This window comes from Drosophila subpulchrella, chromosome 3L (genome assembly GCF_014743375.2).
Source record: "Drosophila subpulchrella strain 33 F10 #4 breed RU33 chromosome 3L, RU_Dsub_v1.1 Primary Assembly, whole genome shotgun sequence".
Lineage (NCBI taxonomy): Eukaryota > Metazoa > Arthropoda > Insecta > Diptera > Drosophilidae > Drosophila > Drosophila subpulchrella.
In genome coordinates this window covers 7,977,883-7,997,347 of record NC_050612.1, presented here as the reverse complement: position 1 = coordinate 7,997,347, position 19,465 = coordinate 7,977,883, and the positions used below count along the sequence as shown (strand labels likewise).

The window sequence follows — 19,465 nt, the reverse complement described above, 5'->3', positions numbered from 1 at the left end:
GATATAAATCTGTATTATCCAGGCATACGCACCATCCTTTGTGGCATCAGTTCTCACTTCGACGCGCACCAGTTTGGTGGGCGTCTTGTCCACATGGTTTTCAATCGTATCTGAGATTCTGCTGAAAAAGATAGACAGCATTAATAAGATGTTTTATTTGAAATGAAATTACTTTTAGGTATGCAAAACTACAGCGTTATTTCAGACTCAATCGTTATTATAAAAGTTATAAAACAATCTTCAATTCCAAATTTATTTTAACCATGATTCGGTTAGCAAAAACATTTTTTATGAAAATGATTCACCTTATATGCTACGTCATACAATATATGTGCTGTTCAACGTTTTAAACTTCAGTTCCTGAGAAACATCATTTTTATTTAAAAACATACTTATATAATTACTTTTAATTATGAATGAATCATGCAATCTTCTACAAAACGATTTGTTTATTAACGTGGGCCATTAAATCGAATACAAAGCTCACTTGACGATTATAAATATATAGCCCACTGAACTGAACTAATGTAGATTTTATTTATCATTTTGCATACCAGAACTAATTCTGCAATTTGTTTTTAATTTTTCTCACCTGATTTGACTAGATGGTCGCCGTTTGTTGCGTTTGTTGGCCCGCAGTTCTTCCAGGAATTTGACTATTTTGCGATCGGCCACATCGATGCATGACTGCCCAGCATAGTTGCGTATATCCATGTCGGCCAGTGACTCCACGAGCATCTCGGCCGTTTCCCGTTGACCCCAATGCGATGCCGCGTGCAGAGGCGTCCAGCCATCGTTGTCCTGGCGATCCACATTGCCGCGACCGGCCAGGAGCAGGCCCAGAACTTTCGTGTAACCCTTTGCGGCGGCCACGTGAAGCGCTGTGGCTCCCGTTTTTGGATGCGGTCTGTCCACCTCGGCGGCATCGCTTCTCAGCCACTTTTTGGCATCGTTCAGCATCGCCTGCTCCTCAGCCTTTCGAGCCTCATCCACATTTATGTTCAGCTCCTGCACCATCTTCTCCATGTAGTCGATCATGGCCATGTGTTGCACATCGATGGCCAGGTCCAAGGCCAGATCGCCATCGCTGTTCACAGCGGCCACATCAGCGCCATTTTCCACCAAGTACCGAGCTATGCTCACAAAGCTAGGTGATGCGATAAATACATTAATCAGTAATTAAGTTTCTTGGAATATTGATTTATAACCAACCCGCAGGAGGCAGTGGCGTGCAAGGGCGTCCAGCCCTCATTATCCTGTCGGTTTATGTCGGCACCTCGCTCCACCAGAAACTCTACCATGTCGAGATTGTCATCTATGCACGCCTGTAAATTATAAAGATAAGTACTTGATTTAGTAAATGAGACTAAAAGTATTATTAATTTTAATCAACATGTAATAATAAGGTAAACTACTTTGGTAAAGTATATATTTATATGAGAATTTTCATTGCACCCACAAGTAATTCCAACAGCTATTAATGTCTTGTTATTATACCGTTATAGAAACAGTGATGACAGAAGTTACTTTAAGTAACGCAAATTTTAATCAAATATGATCTTAAAATACGAAATAATAGACATTGTCAATAAGCTTAAGTCATGGCTATTACAATATGCCTACGTCTGTATATAGTAATGCATTGTAATTCCACATTGAAAGGTCAAAACCATAAACAACAATCCTTGAAACCGTTCTACTTTGCCAAATGAAATGTATTTATTTAAATTTTTATAGCCAGAAAAACAATTCGATTTCCCGACGAAAGTCGTAAATGCAGTGCATCAAAAGTTGAATCAACTTTCGTAGAAGAGATTCGTTGGTGCTTTCGATTTGCTTTTATAAGAGCTAGTAAAATGTTTTAAAATTTTTGTGTTTATCTTGCTAAAACGCTAAAGTAAACAGCCAGTGAAGACGCTAGCCAAAGCAGAGAGTGTATCCAGCATGGTTGGGTTGTTTATGCGGATTTCCGCTGAACCCACCTAGACATCTTCGTTTGGCTGGATGGCACATGCACGCCATTGAACGATGATATCATCGCCCGCTACTCCGGCGCTTCTTGGGTCCCCTGCTATCTGTATCTGTATCTGTGAGCCAGCGAAGAAACCAAACCAACCCAACCCAACCCCAACCCCACAACAATGTCGGACGGAGTCGAATGGAGACGACAACGCCTCGTAGTTGCAAATGCCGATAAGCATTCTTTGGCGCAAAAGCAACAGCTCAGCCAAAGGAAAAGAAAGTAAAAGAGAGGCCCACAACAAAAGGCGCTAACTCTATCAATGCACAGCACAAAAAATCGACTACAGCCACATTCCAATATACAAAAGTTTCTTATCTTGCGTGGTATTCATAAGCTATATTATTGGCAAATTGTCAAAAGCACTTTATCAAAATAGTTTGCTTATCAAACATTTCAATTTCGGGGCTCAAACGATACAATAAGTAGATTTTGTTGCCAGAAAAGATACAAGATACTTTAAAAACATATACCATTTCTTTTTTAATTCCACAGATATTTGTTGAGCATACAATAAAGGCAACAAGGTACTTTTAAAACATATACCATTTTTTTTAAAGTTATTATTATTTGTATGGTTCCATTTAATATAGGTTTTGTAAGTAAAGGTTATATAAATTGTTTGCTTAGATAATATCCAATAGATACTTCATACAGATACTTCTAGCTTTGTTTTCCCTGTGTATTTCTGTGTACAACTTTGATAACAGAGCACGTTTGAGGAGTGGGGCATTATAAAAATCAAATGACCGATTCCGATTCTTGTCTTTGTCTCTCTATCTTTCTCTTCTTTTCTTTTCCTCGGCATATGTTAATTCCAATTCTTTACTGGCTGAGCCTCAAAGTGACTTCTTTGCCGTTGATTTTTAAATCCAAAAGCAATTTGCATTTCGCAGTAAAACAAATAAAAAAAAGAAGCCTAGATAGAGAGACGGCGGGTGGCCCAAACAATTTGTAAATCTGGAACGCAGCCAATTAATTAATTATGAACAATTTTGATAAACTGACCGGCTGGGCAGGAAAAGGGGTTTTTGCGGAGCGGCAACGCCCACGCGTGACCATCCACAAATCGACTCGACGACAATGCCCAGTGACTCTGTGGTATGCAAACATTTCTGACACGAGCTATTCCATCAGCGAAATTCCCTCAACAGCGATTCCCCAGACTTTGGGCCTTAATGTCAGAGCAACGGATTCTACGCTATTTCCATTTGCATTGCCAAACGAAAAGCAGTGAAAAAAGCGAAAAGAAAAAAAACTGCATGCTAAGTTTAGCCTTTTGTTTTGGCACGCCATTGAGCGGCATTTTCAGCCGTTGCACGCCAAATGTTATTCACCTCGCCGCATTACGTATACGCCGCGTAGGCCAACAGCGACTTGTTGAGACGGCTTTCAGACTCTGGGCCGCCAGGCTGCCAGCTTAACGTGGCTCATTACGCGGTAGTTTGCCAGGCGCCAAGCTCCATTTGGCCCCCGCTTTGTTAACCATCAATGCACATAATTCTGGCTTATAACTCAATAGCCTGAACAATTCCTGTGATGAAGAGGCCAGGCACGAGAGTTTCATGGAAAACACTTCTTGAAAGAGCAGGCTTGGGGGTTTCGGTTCGGCTTAGGCCCCCTTAAATATTCAAGTCATTATTGGTTCGTTCAGATAACATTATGAAAATTACAAGCACTTTTAAAAGATTAAGCACAAGTAATTAAAACAAATATTCTTAAAGCTCCAATAAAATGAACTTTTTTTTGGCTTTTTGTTCAAGAAATTATTTTAAAAAATCTTTAAAATGTAATTATTTAATTTAAAATGATGTGCTCCATTTTATGTTTCCTTTTTCTAATGAACGAAAAATACTTATTTATTTTTCCTTTGTTGATTCCTTTATCATACATGATCACACATTTATTTTCCCATGATCCGCTATTAAAATACATAAAAGATGATGAAATTAGTTGTATTCTAAAATACGTTTTAAGAAAAAACATTCCCTGCCACTCATTGACCTGCCGCCGTAGTATACAATAAAGAAACCAAATGTACATACATATATTATAAACCAAATGCCAAAATAGACGAGCCAACCGCTTGAGTTCAATAAATTACAAATTTGAATTAGCGCCACAAGATAAAAGTGCAAAGAATCTACATAAACCATATGATATATACCCATACGTATAGACCGATATATATATCTAATCGTGCCTATATCCAACCGATTTCGAGGCATTTTCGCTCTGCGAAATGTTCTCGCATATTGCAAAGCCTTCAAACAATTTCTTTCGTATCTATTCCTTTTATTTTTCTTGAAGAAAAGTTCTCATGTATCTCAATAGCTTTTTGCCACTAAAAATGCCTGGCATATTTTTGCCAAATTGTATAACGATTTATACAGCGCCGTTTGAGTAGGCGCTTTTGGTCAGGCAAATTATTTCCGACTTTGAATATATCTCTTTTTTTAACTCGGCCAGGTGGAACCGAGACATCTGGCTGGACTGAAAAGAAGTGTGAAAAATAATGAACACAAGCGATTGCAAAATGAAAAATAAACAAACAAAAAGAAAATCCAAACGGAAACAAGAATCTAGACAATTTCCTTATGATTCCAAAGATTTATGGTGTTCACTGGTGTGCTCACAAATAGATTGTATTTATAAGTTTATAAAAAATATAACGACAAAAAAAGTATTAGTATTATTATTTTATAGTAACTGAAGGTGCACCAACCTTTGAATTCTAAAAAACCTGTGCTTTTTACGAAGCTTTATAAAAATAAAATCTTATCACTATAATGTTTATTTGCCTAAGATTTCAAGCGTGAATAAGCTGATATGATAATCACCCTAAACTTTCACCAAAGCAAGTTGTCGTTGATAAAATATGTATCTCCCAAATTTATTACAAATTGTTAATGTGCGAAAACAGGAATTCCAGGAAGTAGTAAAATAAATATGGTTTTACTAGTTCTTGGAATTTTTTCTCGGATATGACAACCACTAGCTGATGGAAAATAGTATTTATAAAAACAATTATTTAGAGATTTTCCAAGAACAAATATAACACTGGTTCCATAAATTGCGTATAGAATTTAATGTATTTTGTGCTGAACTATTTCTGAGCTCATGTCGTCATGGGTTGGCAAAAAGTATATTATTTTTCGTATAGTTCCCGCTGGTTTCGGTTCGTTTATCCATAAAACAACAGATTTCAGATCGTGTGTGTGCGGATCGGCGCGTGCAGGCAAATGTATAATAATTATAATCGGGCGTCGGCAGAATTGGCAACCAGATATAAAGGAAAAGAAAAGATTGGATAGGCCTAAATCAGAGAAACTCGGCTGTTAAACGAAAGATTTTTAATGGCATACATTTTGTCGGCTGGCTGTATGGCTAGAAATGGTATTATGCAACGCACACATCAGATACTGGCAGATACAGATGCGGACAGCGGACTGCAGACATCACATCAAATTGTATCTGGCATAGAGCGAATTTTCATTTTCATTTTGATCATTCGCATTCGTTTGTTATTTTGGGTGTAAAACACGAAACGAGAAATAAATCAAATCAAGTGTAGCGACCGCATCGCATCCATTTATATACAAACAACCTAACAGATACATCCAGAGATCATTCCGTATACACGCGCTACTGATTCTTGAGGATATTCGATTTGTATCTGTGAGTCTGTCGAGTGTAGTGTGTAGTTTGTAGTCTGTAGCTGTGCGTTTCAACAGCTGTCCGTCCCGTCAGTCCGTCGAGAACCGGGCCAAGGTTAGAAAACACGTCAATAAAGCGCGTTAGCCGACAGCAACAAATCTACTAGCGAATGCTAAGACAGCGTGTTTTATTTGGGAAAACTCACGCAGCTTTTCCCAACCACCAACTCCCCAAACGATCAGGACTCGTCATCGATCTGCGGCTCACGATCGTCATGTCAACGGATCGGCAATTGCTACGATTATTATATGCACTCAACACTGACTATAGCTCAATTTGAGAGAAGTCTTGACAGAATAATTTCTTAATTTATGCGGCGCCAGCTTGCCTCTCCTGTCCCCCTACTTAAATCGAAATATATCAATTGCTAATTGGCAGAAATGTATGTATATAAATCAATTCTTAATTTGAGCATATCATTGAAAGAGCCTGATTAATGAAGAAACATAGATTCGCACTCAGGGGACAAGAAAACCAGATTTGATACAGCTGGGAGTCTTTTATAAATGGGTAAATTAAGCAATTTACGGCAAACCTTTTATCAAATATATACGATTACTAAATTTGGTGTATCCAAACTTTAAATATAAGAATAAAGTGTCTTGAATTAATAAATTATTATTTGGGTAAGAATGGAACATTTGTCTCATCCAAATAGTTTCACTAAAGGTACAAAATGATTCATTTCATTATAATTAGCACATATTTCCATATGGCACACTGAATGAACTATAAATTTTGCGGCAAAGCCCACGTATTTCCAAAAAAAATCTAAATTTAACGTTCATAACTGATTTGTGTGAGGAATTTGTGGACCATGAAATATAATTTTCTAAAAGAAATTTAAAAAAATAGCCTCACATTATCCTTGAACTGTATTTAAATGTAAATATCTGAATCTGAACGCTTGTAAACACACGTAATTTATTGCCATTTCTTTGATAATTTCCCACTTGTCCCCCAGTGAGTTTGAACGTCAATGCACGCTGCTAGCTTGTAGGCCACATGAAAAATCAAAGTCAGCCAACGGCATGGATACACGGTCACTTGCAACAGCCTCCTCCGTCCTCCGTTTTCTATCTTCCTCTCCATCAGTCAACATCATTCATATAAAGTCCAAGGTAGCGAAGAAATACAGTGGATCTAATAAAAAACCACTATTTTATTTTACTTAATTTAACAAAGTAAAAAATAAAGTTGTTCATAAGTTTAATAAAATCTTTTCGGTAAGTTTACGTTATTAAGATTACCAAGTCAAGATCCAAGTTACTTTCCACGATCTTTAAAGTGACCCATGAAGGATTGAATCTGAAACTGTCAAAATAGAGATGAAGTGATCTCGGTTTGCGAGGCTAATTTTATCTCGAAAAACAAAAAATAGACTACATGTTTCTATTATTTTAAATCCCATTTCGGAAAACTAACTCGAGAGCACTTTCGTCTTGCAAAATAGTGTAAATGTCTTACATTTTTTTATGTGAATTTATACCCAAAATAAATGTAAAAAAAAATCAGCGAATCAAACACATTTTATTTTGCAAAACAATACGAATTTGTTTCAGTATTTTATCACACCAAGTATTTTTTAATGTAATTTTTTTTGTTCAGCAAAGGAAGTCTGTGTTTCTTATCAAAACACTTGTGCTGTGCGTTTTCTAAAAGCTTTTTATACTAATTCTTAACATTCCTGGAACAACTACATAAGTCTAAAAATGTCCTTTGATAAATACAATTTAACGACCATGTACACTAGTACTCGAACCACTGTGGCCTCTCCCGTCTGCAGCAATCGTGTCGCATGCCATTGAAAATGTGGTGCAGGTGTGGTGCTGTCGTTGTCAATGCTTATGAATGGAAGGCCCAAACATTGAAAATGTATGCATGTGAAATTGGTGCGGCATGGGCCAAAGGAAAGCCACTACATACATATGTAGATACCTACAAAGAAAGCGCGGGGGTGGACTTTTGCAACCATTAGAGGACTTGTAAGTGCAGGCGATAAGATAATTATTTTAATAAATGCAATCGAAATTCTGCTTTGCGGTTTAGCAAAAACGACAACGGCAAGTGAAGCAAATAGCCGCAGGTTGCGACCGCACTTGCACCGCACACAATGTGGCAGGTAATTCAAAACGTTTGCACTGTTCCCATTGTTATTATTATTTATTATTGTGCTGTAGCTGTTGTAGTTGCTGTTGCTGTAATTACAGTGCACTCCCAGACAGTGGAACCCTCCCCGCGACGACCGCGCTGCGCAAATTAGCATCTGGTTAACAAGTGCGCCGCGGTTAAACGGTGAAAATCTACGACTCTTGCTGGCGCAGCATAATTAGAATCAATTATATTGAATTGGAGCAGAGCATACAGTGAGTGCAAGATGACAGCGGACATGCAGAATGCTTTGATAAAAAATTCGTGCTCTTTATATTATTTAATGAAGAATTTCGATGGTAAGCTATTTCCATGAAGTTCTCATTAGTTGAATATTACCCATTAATTTTCAAATTCTCAGTTTTTGATCCAATTTCAGCATAATTAAAATGAGGGCTAAATGGGTGTGGTATGCTACGGGCACACTTTATTATCAAGTAAGTAATTTGATTTTCAATCTTTCCAAAGTTTGGACTCCATTTGAATCGCTTTTAGATCTATCTGGCTCATTTTTAATCTAAAACAATTATATTTAAAATAAATTAATAATTTAAGTGTAAGATGGAATGTAAAATAAATAATCGGATTTTCTGATAATGAGCGAAAATTTGGTTTTATATCATTTTCTTGCCAGCAAGTATCATTAATTTTTGTTCTTCATAGAACGAAATCGAGTTAAACAGATGAGAGGAAAACCAAAAATGATTTTGCGAAAATCTTTGGGCTTTCAATATGTAAACTGGCTTTCATGTGTATGAGAATTGTATGTTTTTCTAGGGGGTTAAATATAGAACATTTTGTATTTTTCTTATTTAATGCTTTTGGCCGTTTGCCTTTCGCTTGTTGTTGCTGTTGTTGCTCTGGCCATTCGACTTGTAAATCGTCGGCTTGCATTAGCCATATATTTGTTGAGTGTATTTGTTAATATTCGAATTTCGAATTGTTGTTGCGGCGGCGGTGTTGAAACCACAGAAAGAGCACGAAATACGCAACAAAAACAATGGTCGAGCGTCTGGCGATCGGCGCTGCACAGTGGGCCTAAAAGCAGGTGCCCTCTTGACCTTGATTGGGCTAGGAGGATCTCCTTGCAGATTATAAAAGAAATTAAACCGGAAATATGCAATAGAATTTAATGACTCCATTTCTAAAGGCTATATATTAGGTTAAGCTGTAGTTATAAGTCAATATTTGTTATAATATGCAAAACATACAATAAATTCTGACCTACCTAAATAATAAATATATTTTATTGAATTAAAGTGAATTTAATATTTTGAAATTTGTTTGTTACGTACAATTTCATTTTTAATATTTATGTAATTAAAAAAAGTCAACTTCTATTTTCCATCAAAGCCTAAACTACTCACGACCAAAATAAAACCCTATAACTTATGGTTTTCTTTAGACAGAATTATTTTGAAATCATCTACATTCCTCGATTTCTTCAGGTATTTTTAGTTATATTTTTTTTATAAACTGTTCAGTGAAGCATGGAATTGAACCCACAGTACGGCCCACGTCAGCACCACAGTTGGACGCAACGCAACTGTGTCGAAATTGCATCCCCCTGCGCCCGTTCCGCCCCCACCACCCCCTCGCCTGGTCGCGTGATCGCAGTTGCAGCAGACTGACGCAACGTTCTGCCCCCTTCTATAGGGAAAACAATCCCCAACGAAAAAGGAATGCAAAATGGATATTCATAATTGATGAAATAGAGAACGCACCTGATGTAGATCCAACCCTTTATAGAGTGTTTAGTATTGGGCACCTTCTACCCCAAAAATCGATTGATAAACATATTAATATATACCATTGAATAGGTTCAAAAGTGTTTTGCTATCGCTAAGAGTATGCACATTCGATTATTGAAGTTTCTTATATTCTTTGGTTGATAACTTTGAGTTTAATGTAATTACAACTGCTTCCGCTATTTAAAATTTGATATTTCTTCGCTTAGTAAAACCCTCTTTTTCTTTAAGGCCTTTTTTTAGTCTACTGACTAAAGAACCCATGATTATAAAGTGCAATAAATAAAAATGATTCATTGTTAATCATGGTTCATTTGTTTACCGTAAAAAACATAAAAATATTAAAAAAGAAGAAAATGGATGATACACTTGTGTTATAAAAAGTTGCGTCAATACAAATTTTGAGCTAAATTTTGACTTTATAAGGTCAAGCTAAAGCCCTTGGCAAAAAAACTTCTAAGTAAAGTTCAAACCACCTACCATTAAAGGTGCATTCCTTTAAGATATGGCAGTATGCACAAGTTTTATTATCAACGCTCGAACATTCGATTATGAATTATTTTTTATTTGCAGCTGGAGAATAATTTGGACTGAGGTATGTGTAATATTTTTAAATGTAAAAGAAATAAAAATAAAAGGGACCGAAAATTATAACTTTTTTGTCAATTTGGCTGAATTTTAAACATTGTGGAATTGAGTTTAGCTTGCTTTTCAAGTAGACACCCCTACTAAACAGGAGTTAAAAGTGAGATATTAAAATATTTAACATTTATATGTAAACATCGCAGTACTCTTTTGAATATAAAAATCGCAAATCCTAAGAAAGTGACAGTGGATAGAAAGTGAAATGTGAATTGTTTGAAATGTATGTTATAATCCCAGCAATCTTTTTAAAATAAAGATCCCATATAATCACGATAGAGCTAGGAAAATGACACAAGTTGAATGAGACGAACCTGATGCAGGGCGGTCAGGCCGTCGACGTTGGCCGTGTTGATGTCGGCGCCCTGGTCGAGGAGCTGGATGACCTCGTCCTTGTCGCCGGAGAGGCAGGCGGCGAGGAAGACGCAGCCGGAGCTGAACTTGATCCGGCGCCCGTGCTCGTGGCGTGGGGTGGGGGCGGCGCGGTTGGTGTCGGACTCCTCCCAGCGCTTCAGCTGCTCCGCCCGCTTCATCATCGCCGAGTTGTTGCGCGCGTCCAGCGAGGACATCTTGGAGATCCTTGGAGATCCTAAGGCGATCCTTCAGATAATCCTGCTCTCTTTGTGCAGAGCGCGCGCTCTGTGAGATCGATCGACCGCTCCAGTTATATGTATATATATCGTTGTTATATTGTTCGCTTTATCCCCGGTTTTTGTTATTGTTTTTTATTGCGCTTTTGCTTGCACTGGGAATTTGGTTTTGATTTTGCACTATTTATAGAAAATGCTTCACACTTTCGATTTTCGATCACAACTACACTTTTGCTGTTTGTACTACTGCTGCTGCTGCTTCTTCTTCTCCTGCTTGCTGATTATTATTATTTTTCGATTTTTCTATTTTCCATGCGTGTGTGTGCGTGTGGTGTGTGCGTGTGCTTGCACACACTGGCATGCGGATCGCACTCTCTCCCTCTCGCTCTCTCGCAAAACAATGCTATTTGTTGTTGTTAAACGCGCACCTTTGTTGTTGCATTCGATGGAAATTACACATATTAAATGCGAAAAGGAAGGGAGAAAAAAGGGTGGAGGATAAACAGTTAAAAAGTAGTGCTGCTTATAGGGGAAAAGAATATTTTTTAACTGTCGTTACTTTGATCTTAAAATTGTTAAATTAGAATGCCAACAACCATATTTTCAGTTGAAAACACTTGCGGGCATTTTAACAGCCGCTTGTTTTTTTCACTTTGTTTATCATTCTCCCTTTTGCGCTCTCTCTCGCACTCACACACCCATGCAGTTAGGGCCTGCATACGCGCGCTCTCCGCCTGGCCTGCATGTGTGTGTGTTACCAATTTGACATAAATTCAACAGCCGCGACGCTGACGTCGCGAGTAAATAGAACGAAAATGGAAGCCGCGTATTTTTTCACGCACCTAAATGCGATGATTTTATGTAATTCTGCAAGCTTGCGGTATGCACAAAAGTCCTCGCAATTGTCTATGTAATTATGTAAAGGCATTTTTACATCGCCCCACTCCATACACACACACACACATGCTCGCCTCGCACACACACACACACACGTATGCCGCACACGCACGTAGAGAAAAATGGATTGCAGTAGAAACTTTTCACACACACCGAAAAGCGAAACGAAAAACGCACCTTTTCGCCGCGAAATTACCAGATTTGGGGCCGCTCTTTTGGCTTTACTGGCTGCGGGACGCTCCGCTAAAGCGCTCCTCGTCCGCGAGGCACTGGTATTTCACTTTATTTTGCATATTTCGCTGGCTTTCAAATCGAATTTCATCCGCACGAACTTCACAGACCAAAATTTTTTGACGATGTGAATCGAAAGGTATTGCGCGGTATATTTCCCAGTTTCCGTGACCGGTCACACTGTTTTCTTTCGCTGACAGGGTGTTCAGACAGAGAGTGTTTCTGCATCAGCGAATAAATTCCGCTTCAGCGACTTTTTCTGGCAGGCGAAATATGCGTGCTAGAAAGGGACGGGAAAGTCGCTAAATGTTTGCTTCGACGAAATGTAAGAACTATGCAGAACTTTAGTAAATTTATTTTGTATTTTTTACAAGTTTGGTCAAAATTGTTGCTTAAAATAAGGATACAGTAAAAGAATGGTATGCGAAAAAGGGGTTAAATACTTAAAAGTGTCTAAACAGTTAGAATTTGGCGTTTCTGCGAATCTGCAGTAGTTAATATTGACTGAATGGAATTCTTATTTCTCTCTCATTTGCTAATAGAACTAGTGCTGCTAGTGCTGAAATTGTATTTCTTCAGCGAATCTCTATGTGAACAAGAGTCCGCTTAAAATTGCAACAGCTCTTTTAAGCGGCTGTGTGAAGAACGTATAAGAGGGTCTGTGCTTAACAATCGGGCGATTAATATCGAATATAGCTGTACAAACATCGATATTTCCTACCCTCTATAATTCGATAAGCCATCGATATTCTTGAAGCTCGATAATAAAACAACTTATTTGATTTTACCCCAATTAGCAGAGTTCAACTGGTCCAATCGGTAAACATATGACGATACGAAATTGTCGGCAAACGTAAGTGTCAGTAACGTAAGTGTTGGCGCTTACTAACACGCCATCTACAACATCCAGAAGCAGCATCCCGCTATCGTTCTGCGCGAACCGGTTAAGCCGCTGCTGCTCCCCGCCCCCTTTCCTAGTAATCCGAAAATAAATTTACTTTTAAAGTTGTAACGGTCGCGCCGGCGGTTTTTGCGAAACATACACAGTGTAAAAAAACATATCGTTTATAATTTTACTTTCCCAGAGACTGTCACCTGATATCAATTTAGCAGTGCAGAAACATTGTTTTAAAAAAATGAACTGCCACTTGAAGTAACAAATTCTGATAGTGCAGTGATTTAGTAGAATATTGGGGATTAAAAAGCGAACCTATAACTTATTTTCTCTATACATAAAAATATGTTATTTTTGTACAGAGCAACGAACTGCCGGCTCCGTCGGCAAAAAAGGCTTTGTGCGTTTCTCAGTTGACAAATCATAAACTAGTTAAAAACTAAAAATTGTTAGAATATAAAAATTTTTTTTAAATTTTTGTTATAAATAATATTAAACAACCTTTTGTCTAGCTAATTTATTTAATGAATTTTGGAAATGAAATGTATGAAAAGTATTTTGTTCATTTTGCACAATATTTCCGATCAGTGTGCCCTGTTAGGAATTATCAAAAATATATTTTAATAAAACAGCGATATTCGATATATCAGAGGAAAAAATATCACGATATAAATATTTATTTTTATTCAAAAAATTTCGATATAATGATATTTTTTATATATTTTTGACATCCCTACTCGGAACGTGTCACACCAATATTGGGAGCAGAGCGCTCGCAGCGTGCGAGCAAAAAAAAACCTGTTGTCTTTCATTTATTTGTATTTAAAAACCCAAACTTTAGTATAATGTATTTTCAATTAACTCAACTTTTAAGGAGGTTCTGAGGTCTTTGCTGAATATTTTTCTGTGTCCATTTTGATCCTTGCAAAAGTTCCCCTTAATAGTTGAAGTCAACTAAGAAATATACTTTACTAGCCCCTGTTGAAAAATTTTAGTACTATGAATATACAGGAAACATTTTAAAGGGTTAATAGGATATGTGACCAACAACAAGGCCTTTCAGACTAACTCCACAAGGGTCTTGACTTCATCGAGTAATGTACATATATCCAATGTGTTTTATCGACCTTTCAAATCCACGACCAAACGATAAGGTGAAGGTCTGTAAATTTACCATCTTATAACAGATCTCAGATCGCCAAGGTTAGCGCAATAAATGACAAGTGTGCAGCGTCATCCAAGCTTTCGTCAGGAGTTCCCGGGTATGTAAGAGAGGATAGTAAACTATCGGCATCCTTCGTAGGCAATCCAAAGTTGACTTTATATCAAAGAAACGTTAGCGACTCCAGGGAGTTATGTGCTTCGGACTTCTTCATATTGAGAGACATACCGAGAGTTTCGAGTATGTTGCAAACAGATTTCACATAAACCTCAGCGACCGTAGTGAACATCGAGGAACCTCCGAGGAAGATAGCATCATTTGGCGGAACACCATGTAGTCTTACCATGGCGTATGTATGTAACAAAAATTTAGTTGACGATGAACCCAATCAACTGTGTGAAATAGCTTCTACTAGAAATTCCACTGCTTATCCGAAATATCGTTTCATTCTTAGCAAGAACACTAGTTCAAGAACACTAGTTAAACATTTTTATCTAGCATGAAAATTGTGGGCGCCACAGGCTTGGGCGGTTTGTGGGCGTTAGAGTACGCGTGGCATATTTGCGTAACAAACTTGCGCTGCGTACAAGGCAACGGAATTTAAATCTGAGATCCCAATTCTCTATCTATGATAGTTTTCGAGATAACCACGTTCATACTTACGATTTTTTGAAGTTTGTGGGCGGTTTGTGGGCGTTAAAGTGGGCGGTGCAAACTTTTTTTTAGGTCAATCGATAGGTATTGACGAGAACAATACATTTCAGTTAAAATTTTGTGGGCGTTAGAGTAGGCGTGGCACTCTGCTGAAAGGAACTTGCGCTGCGCAGGAATCTCAGGAATCTGCATGCCTAATCCCAGTATTGTAACTTTTATAGTTTCCGACATCTCAGCGTTCATACGGACAGACGGACATGGCTATATCGACTCGGCTAGTGATCCTGATCAAGAATATATATACTTTATGGGGTCGGAAACGCTTCCTTCTGCCTGTTACATACTTTCCGACGAAACTAGTATACCCCTTTACTCTACGAGTAACGGGTATAAAAAGTGGAGCACCACCAGGGGCGGAATAAAGTCTTTGTGCGTTTCTCAACAGAGTCTGAGAGAATTTTTCGAAGGCAGGCCAAGACATTTTAGAGCGTTTAAATCAAACGACATTAATAAACTTCTATTTATCAGCAAAAATTTGTGGATTTCTGATTTTAGAAATGAAATTTTGTTTGAGGTTGACAAATCATAAATTAATTAATAACTAAAAATTGTTAGAATATAATTCTGGCCATATCTGGCAAATTTATTTGATGAATACCCCACATATTATCAAATTGGCTTAATTCGATACTTGCGATAGTATTGATAGCTTGCAAAAATACCTCTAAAACATCGATAGCAGCGCCATCGATGGTTTACCAAGCGAACAGCTGGGACTTTAGATCCGGCACTCATTTAAAAAAAAATCGATGTCATCGATGTTGGCATCGATGTTTCTCCATCCTACTCATTTAACTTAACCATGCGCTTCTTTACAGCCCGTCTTTATTGACCACCTCCTGGTATATCTGGCGCTGCACATCCGCCTCCCTGCACGTAATTGATAATTTTTTAATCCATTAATGTTAATATTTTTTTCATTTCTTAATTTAATATTTTGCAATCTCAAGCCTTTATTAATTTTTGTTAATGCCAATTTTTTTTTTCACAATTAATTTCTCAATTTAATATTTTGCAATCTCAAGCCTTTATTAATTTTTGTTAATGCCAATTTTTTTTCCACAATTATGCCTAGTTCTTGTAAAAATTCATGATTTAAGGGAGAGCTCGATCCTCGTGGCAAAAATTTATCATATACAGGAGAGCTTAATCCTTTTTCAAAATACTTAATGTCATTGGGAGAGCACAATCCTTTTTAAGAATACGAATACTATAAATAAATCCCATTTCAGAATACTTAAAACTTAAAATCATTGGGAGAGCCTAATCCTTTTTCAGAATACTTAAAATCACCGAGAGAGCTTAATAATTTTAATATTATTGGAAAGCTCGATCTGTGGGGTATATTCACACCAGAATCACTAGGAGAGCTCAATCCTTGCTATGTACATTTCGTTTCCACAGCTGAATTATTAGGAGAGGTCGATCCTAGCGCTTCAGTTTAAGAGCTCAATTCATTTTTAACGCTTGTCCTACCTTTTTTTAATAAAATTCTTTTGCCAAGTGCTAAAAGTTGGTTATGCACAATAAAAATAAATAAAAAGAGAAAGGTATATATACGTAAGTTAATCTATTGAATTATTTTAGAAATTAACTTTTACGTACCCAACATTTCAGAACACTAGGAAGCATTCCGACCTAAAGCAACTTGCACACTTGTTATCTTCAGGTTTTCCAGGTTATCTCTTGCGAAAAAACAGTAGGCTTGAACTTGCCCCACGCAATTTGGGACAATGCATATGTTTTTTAAACTTAACTAAAATTTAAAAATTGCACAAAGAGATTGTGAAAAGTCGACTACTAAATACACATAAATTATTTGTTCCTGTGTTATATGTAAAATCAAACAAAAACACCCCTTAACGTGGTAAAGGGTCTTGACGATCACGCACCATTAACATATGTACAAAAGTTCTGCCCGCTTCAGTTCAATTGAGTTGACGATGGATCCAATCAACTGTGTGAAATAGCTTCTACTAGCAATTCCACTGCTTATCCGAAATAACGTTTCATTCTTAGCATCCTCCTCACTCAAGAACACTACATTGATTTATACTCAGTTAAAGAATTGTATTTCTTTTTAAAATGTTTACAGCTTACTCATTATTTAATTGGTTTTTTATTGGCTTTGTTTCCACTCTTGGCATACATGGCATACACGGTGATCATCCTTACTCCTAGCTTCGGCTTGTACTCGGTACTCGTGGTGCTTCCCTTCGCCGCTGGTCCTGGGCCGGAAAATTCTGGTCGAGTTAAATTTGGTCCTGGTTCTGGTGCTGGTTTCTCCGAGTCAGCCGATCTTGGTTTTACTCCGCTGTTCGCTCTGGGATCTTTGAATCATCTCTAGATTGTTTGGACTTGTCTTAAACTTTGATCTCGCTTTTTTTTCAAGGTAACGACCTTAAGTTTTTGACTCCCCTGATGCTTCCTCTCCCTTAAGGTCCGGTCCTAGACTAGCTCCCGGGATTTGAACTGACTGATGCTTCCTTCAAAGTTTTCAGTTCTTGTGTTTTCTCGTTCCCGGCAGGATCGCCGAATTTACCCCGCTCACCTAATACTTATTCTATGAAGTTGGTAGGAATTTTATTAAATATGCTTCAGCGTTGTGGGACATGCTTCCTAACAGGGTATGGTTAATGTTTCGCCAGATCTTAAAATTAGACGTCTTTCCTATTCCCCTAATTGTTGAGCGCTGAATTGTTGAATTTTGGACAGCTGCTGATCAGCTGTCCTCTACAAACTCAATTTTCATAATTTTCAGCAATTTAAAAACCTTATGGTTGTTCAATTGCTTAAAACCCGTGTTTTTAACTTATTTCATTAAAAAGACATGTCAACTCTGTTACATTTTATTACCATACTTTCGAATTATTAACTTAAATATAAAACAAGGAAGAACGCTATAGTCGAGTACCTCGACTATCAGATACCCGTTACTCAACTAAAGGGACCAAAGGTAAATGGAGATATGCAAGCAGCAAAGCGAGATTTAAATGCGCCACCTACCGGCGGAAGACAGATTTAAGCATTGTGGGCGTTAGGGTAGGCGTTGGATCAATCGATAGGTATTGACGAGACCAATACATTTCAGTTAAAATTTTGTATCTAGCATAAAAATTGTGAGCGCCACAGGCTTGGGCGGTTTGTGGGCGGTAGAGTGGGCGTGGCATATTCGCATAACAAACCTGCGCTGCGTACAAAGCTACGGAATCTAAATCTGAAATCCCAATACTCTATCTTTGATAGTTTCCGAGATATCCGCGTTCATATTTACGATTTTTTGAAGTTTGTGGGCGGTTTGTGGGCGTCAAAGTGGGCGTGGCAAACTTTTTTTTGGGTCAATCGATAGGTATTGACAAGAACAATTCATTTCAGTTTAAATTTTTAATCTAGCATCAAAACTGTAGAAGCCACAGTTTTGGGGGGTTTGTGGGCGTTAGAGTGGGCGTGGCACTCTACTGAAACAAACTTGCGCTGCGTAAGAAGCTCAGGAATCTGCTCGCCAAATCTCAATAGCCTAGCTCTCATAGTTTCCGAGATCTCAGCGTTCATCCGGACAGACAGACGGACAGACGGACAGACGGACATGGCTAGATCGACTCGGCTAGTGATCCTGATCAAGAATATATATACTTTATGGGGTCGGAAACGCTTCCTTCTGCCTGTTACATACTTTCCGACGAATCTAGTATACCCTTTTACTCTACGAGTAACGGGTATAATTAATAAGTGGCAAATTTTAATTTCCAGCAGCTTCGTCAAAAATCTTCGTCACTCTGCAAAGAAGTGAAGTCCAACCAACTAACAGAGCCCAATTGGGAAACTGCTAACACGCCATCTATAATAGCACTGTTAAGTGTCAGCCGTAACGTATTTTTTGTCCCGCTCTAGAAAAAGACACAGACAAAGTTTTTTTTGTCCCATATGTGGAAACTGAGTTCGTTTTGTCGGGAGTGTGTATCGGCTTTCTTGTTGGAGACTGTTAGCTGGGACTTCTTCCATTTTAAAAAATTATTTTATTTTTATTATTTTTTAATTTAATTTATAATGAAAATGAATTGGGAAAGATTACCACATTACAAAAAAAATTTATTTAAGCACATACAAATATATTGAGAAATTATGGTGGTTGGAATCCTTGGTTGTGTGTATAGCAGTTTTAACAGGGTTGGCAACCTTGCTAGGAGCTTACCCCACACTTGAACCAAAATGCGACACAGAATCGATCTCATGAAACTATCGATATCTTGTAAAATACCAAAAACAGTGTGACCCCTAGGGAATAATATTTTTATTTCAGAACCAGGGCAGCATCATGTAAAAGTTTACAGCTGTAACGGTTTTGTTGCCCTAATTTGAAATTTAAAATGTAAAACACCGAAGGAAGCATAACATATATTTTATTGGCTTATCAGTTAATTAAAAATTCTTAAAATCGTCAAAATCTTAAACGAAAAATAGAGAGATAGCAAATGAGAGCACATAACCCACCCCCAAAATAATTGCGCATCGCCTAGCCGGAAAAAAACTATTTCGACCGTTCCGCCCCGCTAATTCTCACTCTCTTTCTCCCGCCAGCACCCTCTCCCTCTCTAGAAAGCCAAGCAAAACAAACCAAATGAGAATGCAAAACCGACAAAAACAAATACCTATAGGAAAGTAGGCTAGGCGGCTCTATAAAACACATAGTTTTTGCGT

The 19,465-nt window shown here is 37.7% G+C and overlaps 1 protein-coding gene and 1 long non-coding RNA gene across 28 annotated transcripts in view; one reads left to right on the top strand and one right to left on the bottom strand.

The window, feature by feature from the left end:
• Positions 1 to 12,118, bottom strand: part of LOC119555038 (protein phosphatase 1 regulatory subunit 12A) — a 32,674-nt gene extending 20,556 nt beyond the window's left edge. For 12 of the 27 annotated variants that reach the window (XR_005219852.1, XM_037866191.1, XM_037866194.1 and 9 more), the window contains exons 1-5: positions 11,943 to 12,118; positions 10,593 to 11,145; positions 1,213 to 1,325; positions 593 to 1,147; positions 33 to 121 (exon numbers count right to left, since the gene is read on the bottom strand). Coding sequence is in view for 26 of the 27 variants with exons in the window: in XM_037866191.1 (XP_037722119.1) it covers positions 33 to 121; positions 593 to 1,147; positions 1,213 to 1,325; positions 10,593 to 10,847 (1,012 nt within the window). In the remaining variant the exon portion in view is untranslated. The remainder of the gene's footprint in view (positions 1 to 32; positions 122 to 592; positions 1,148 to 1,212; positions 1,326 to 10,592; positions 11,146 to 11,942) is intronic. The other 15 variants (XM_037866199.1, XM_037866221.1, XM_037866201.1 and 12 more) reach the window with 4 other exon arrangements.
• LOC119555039 lies at positions 7,787 to 8,325 on the top strand. The gene is made up of 3 exons (XR_005219853.1): positions 7,787 to 7,859; positions 7,948 to 8,187; positions 8,250 to 8,325. It is a non-coding gene; the product is annotated as an uncharacterized LOC119555039 (long non-coding RNA).
• Positions 12,119 to 19,465: the final 7,347 nt, after the last annotated feature.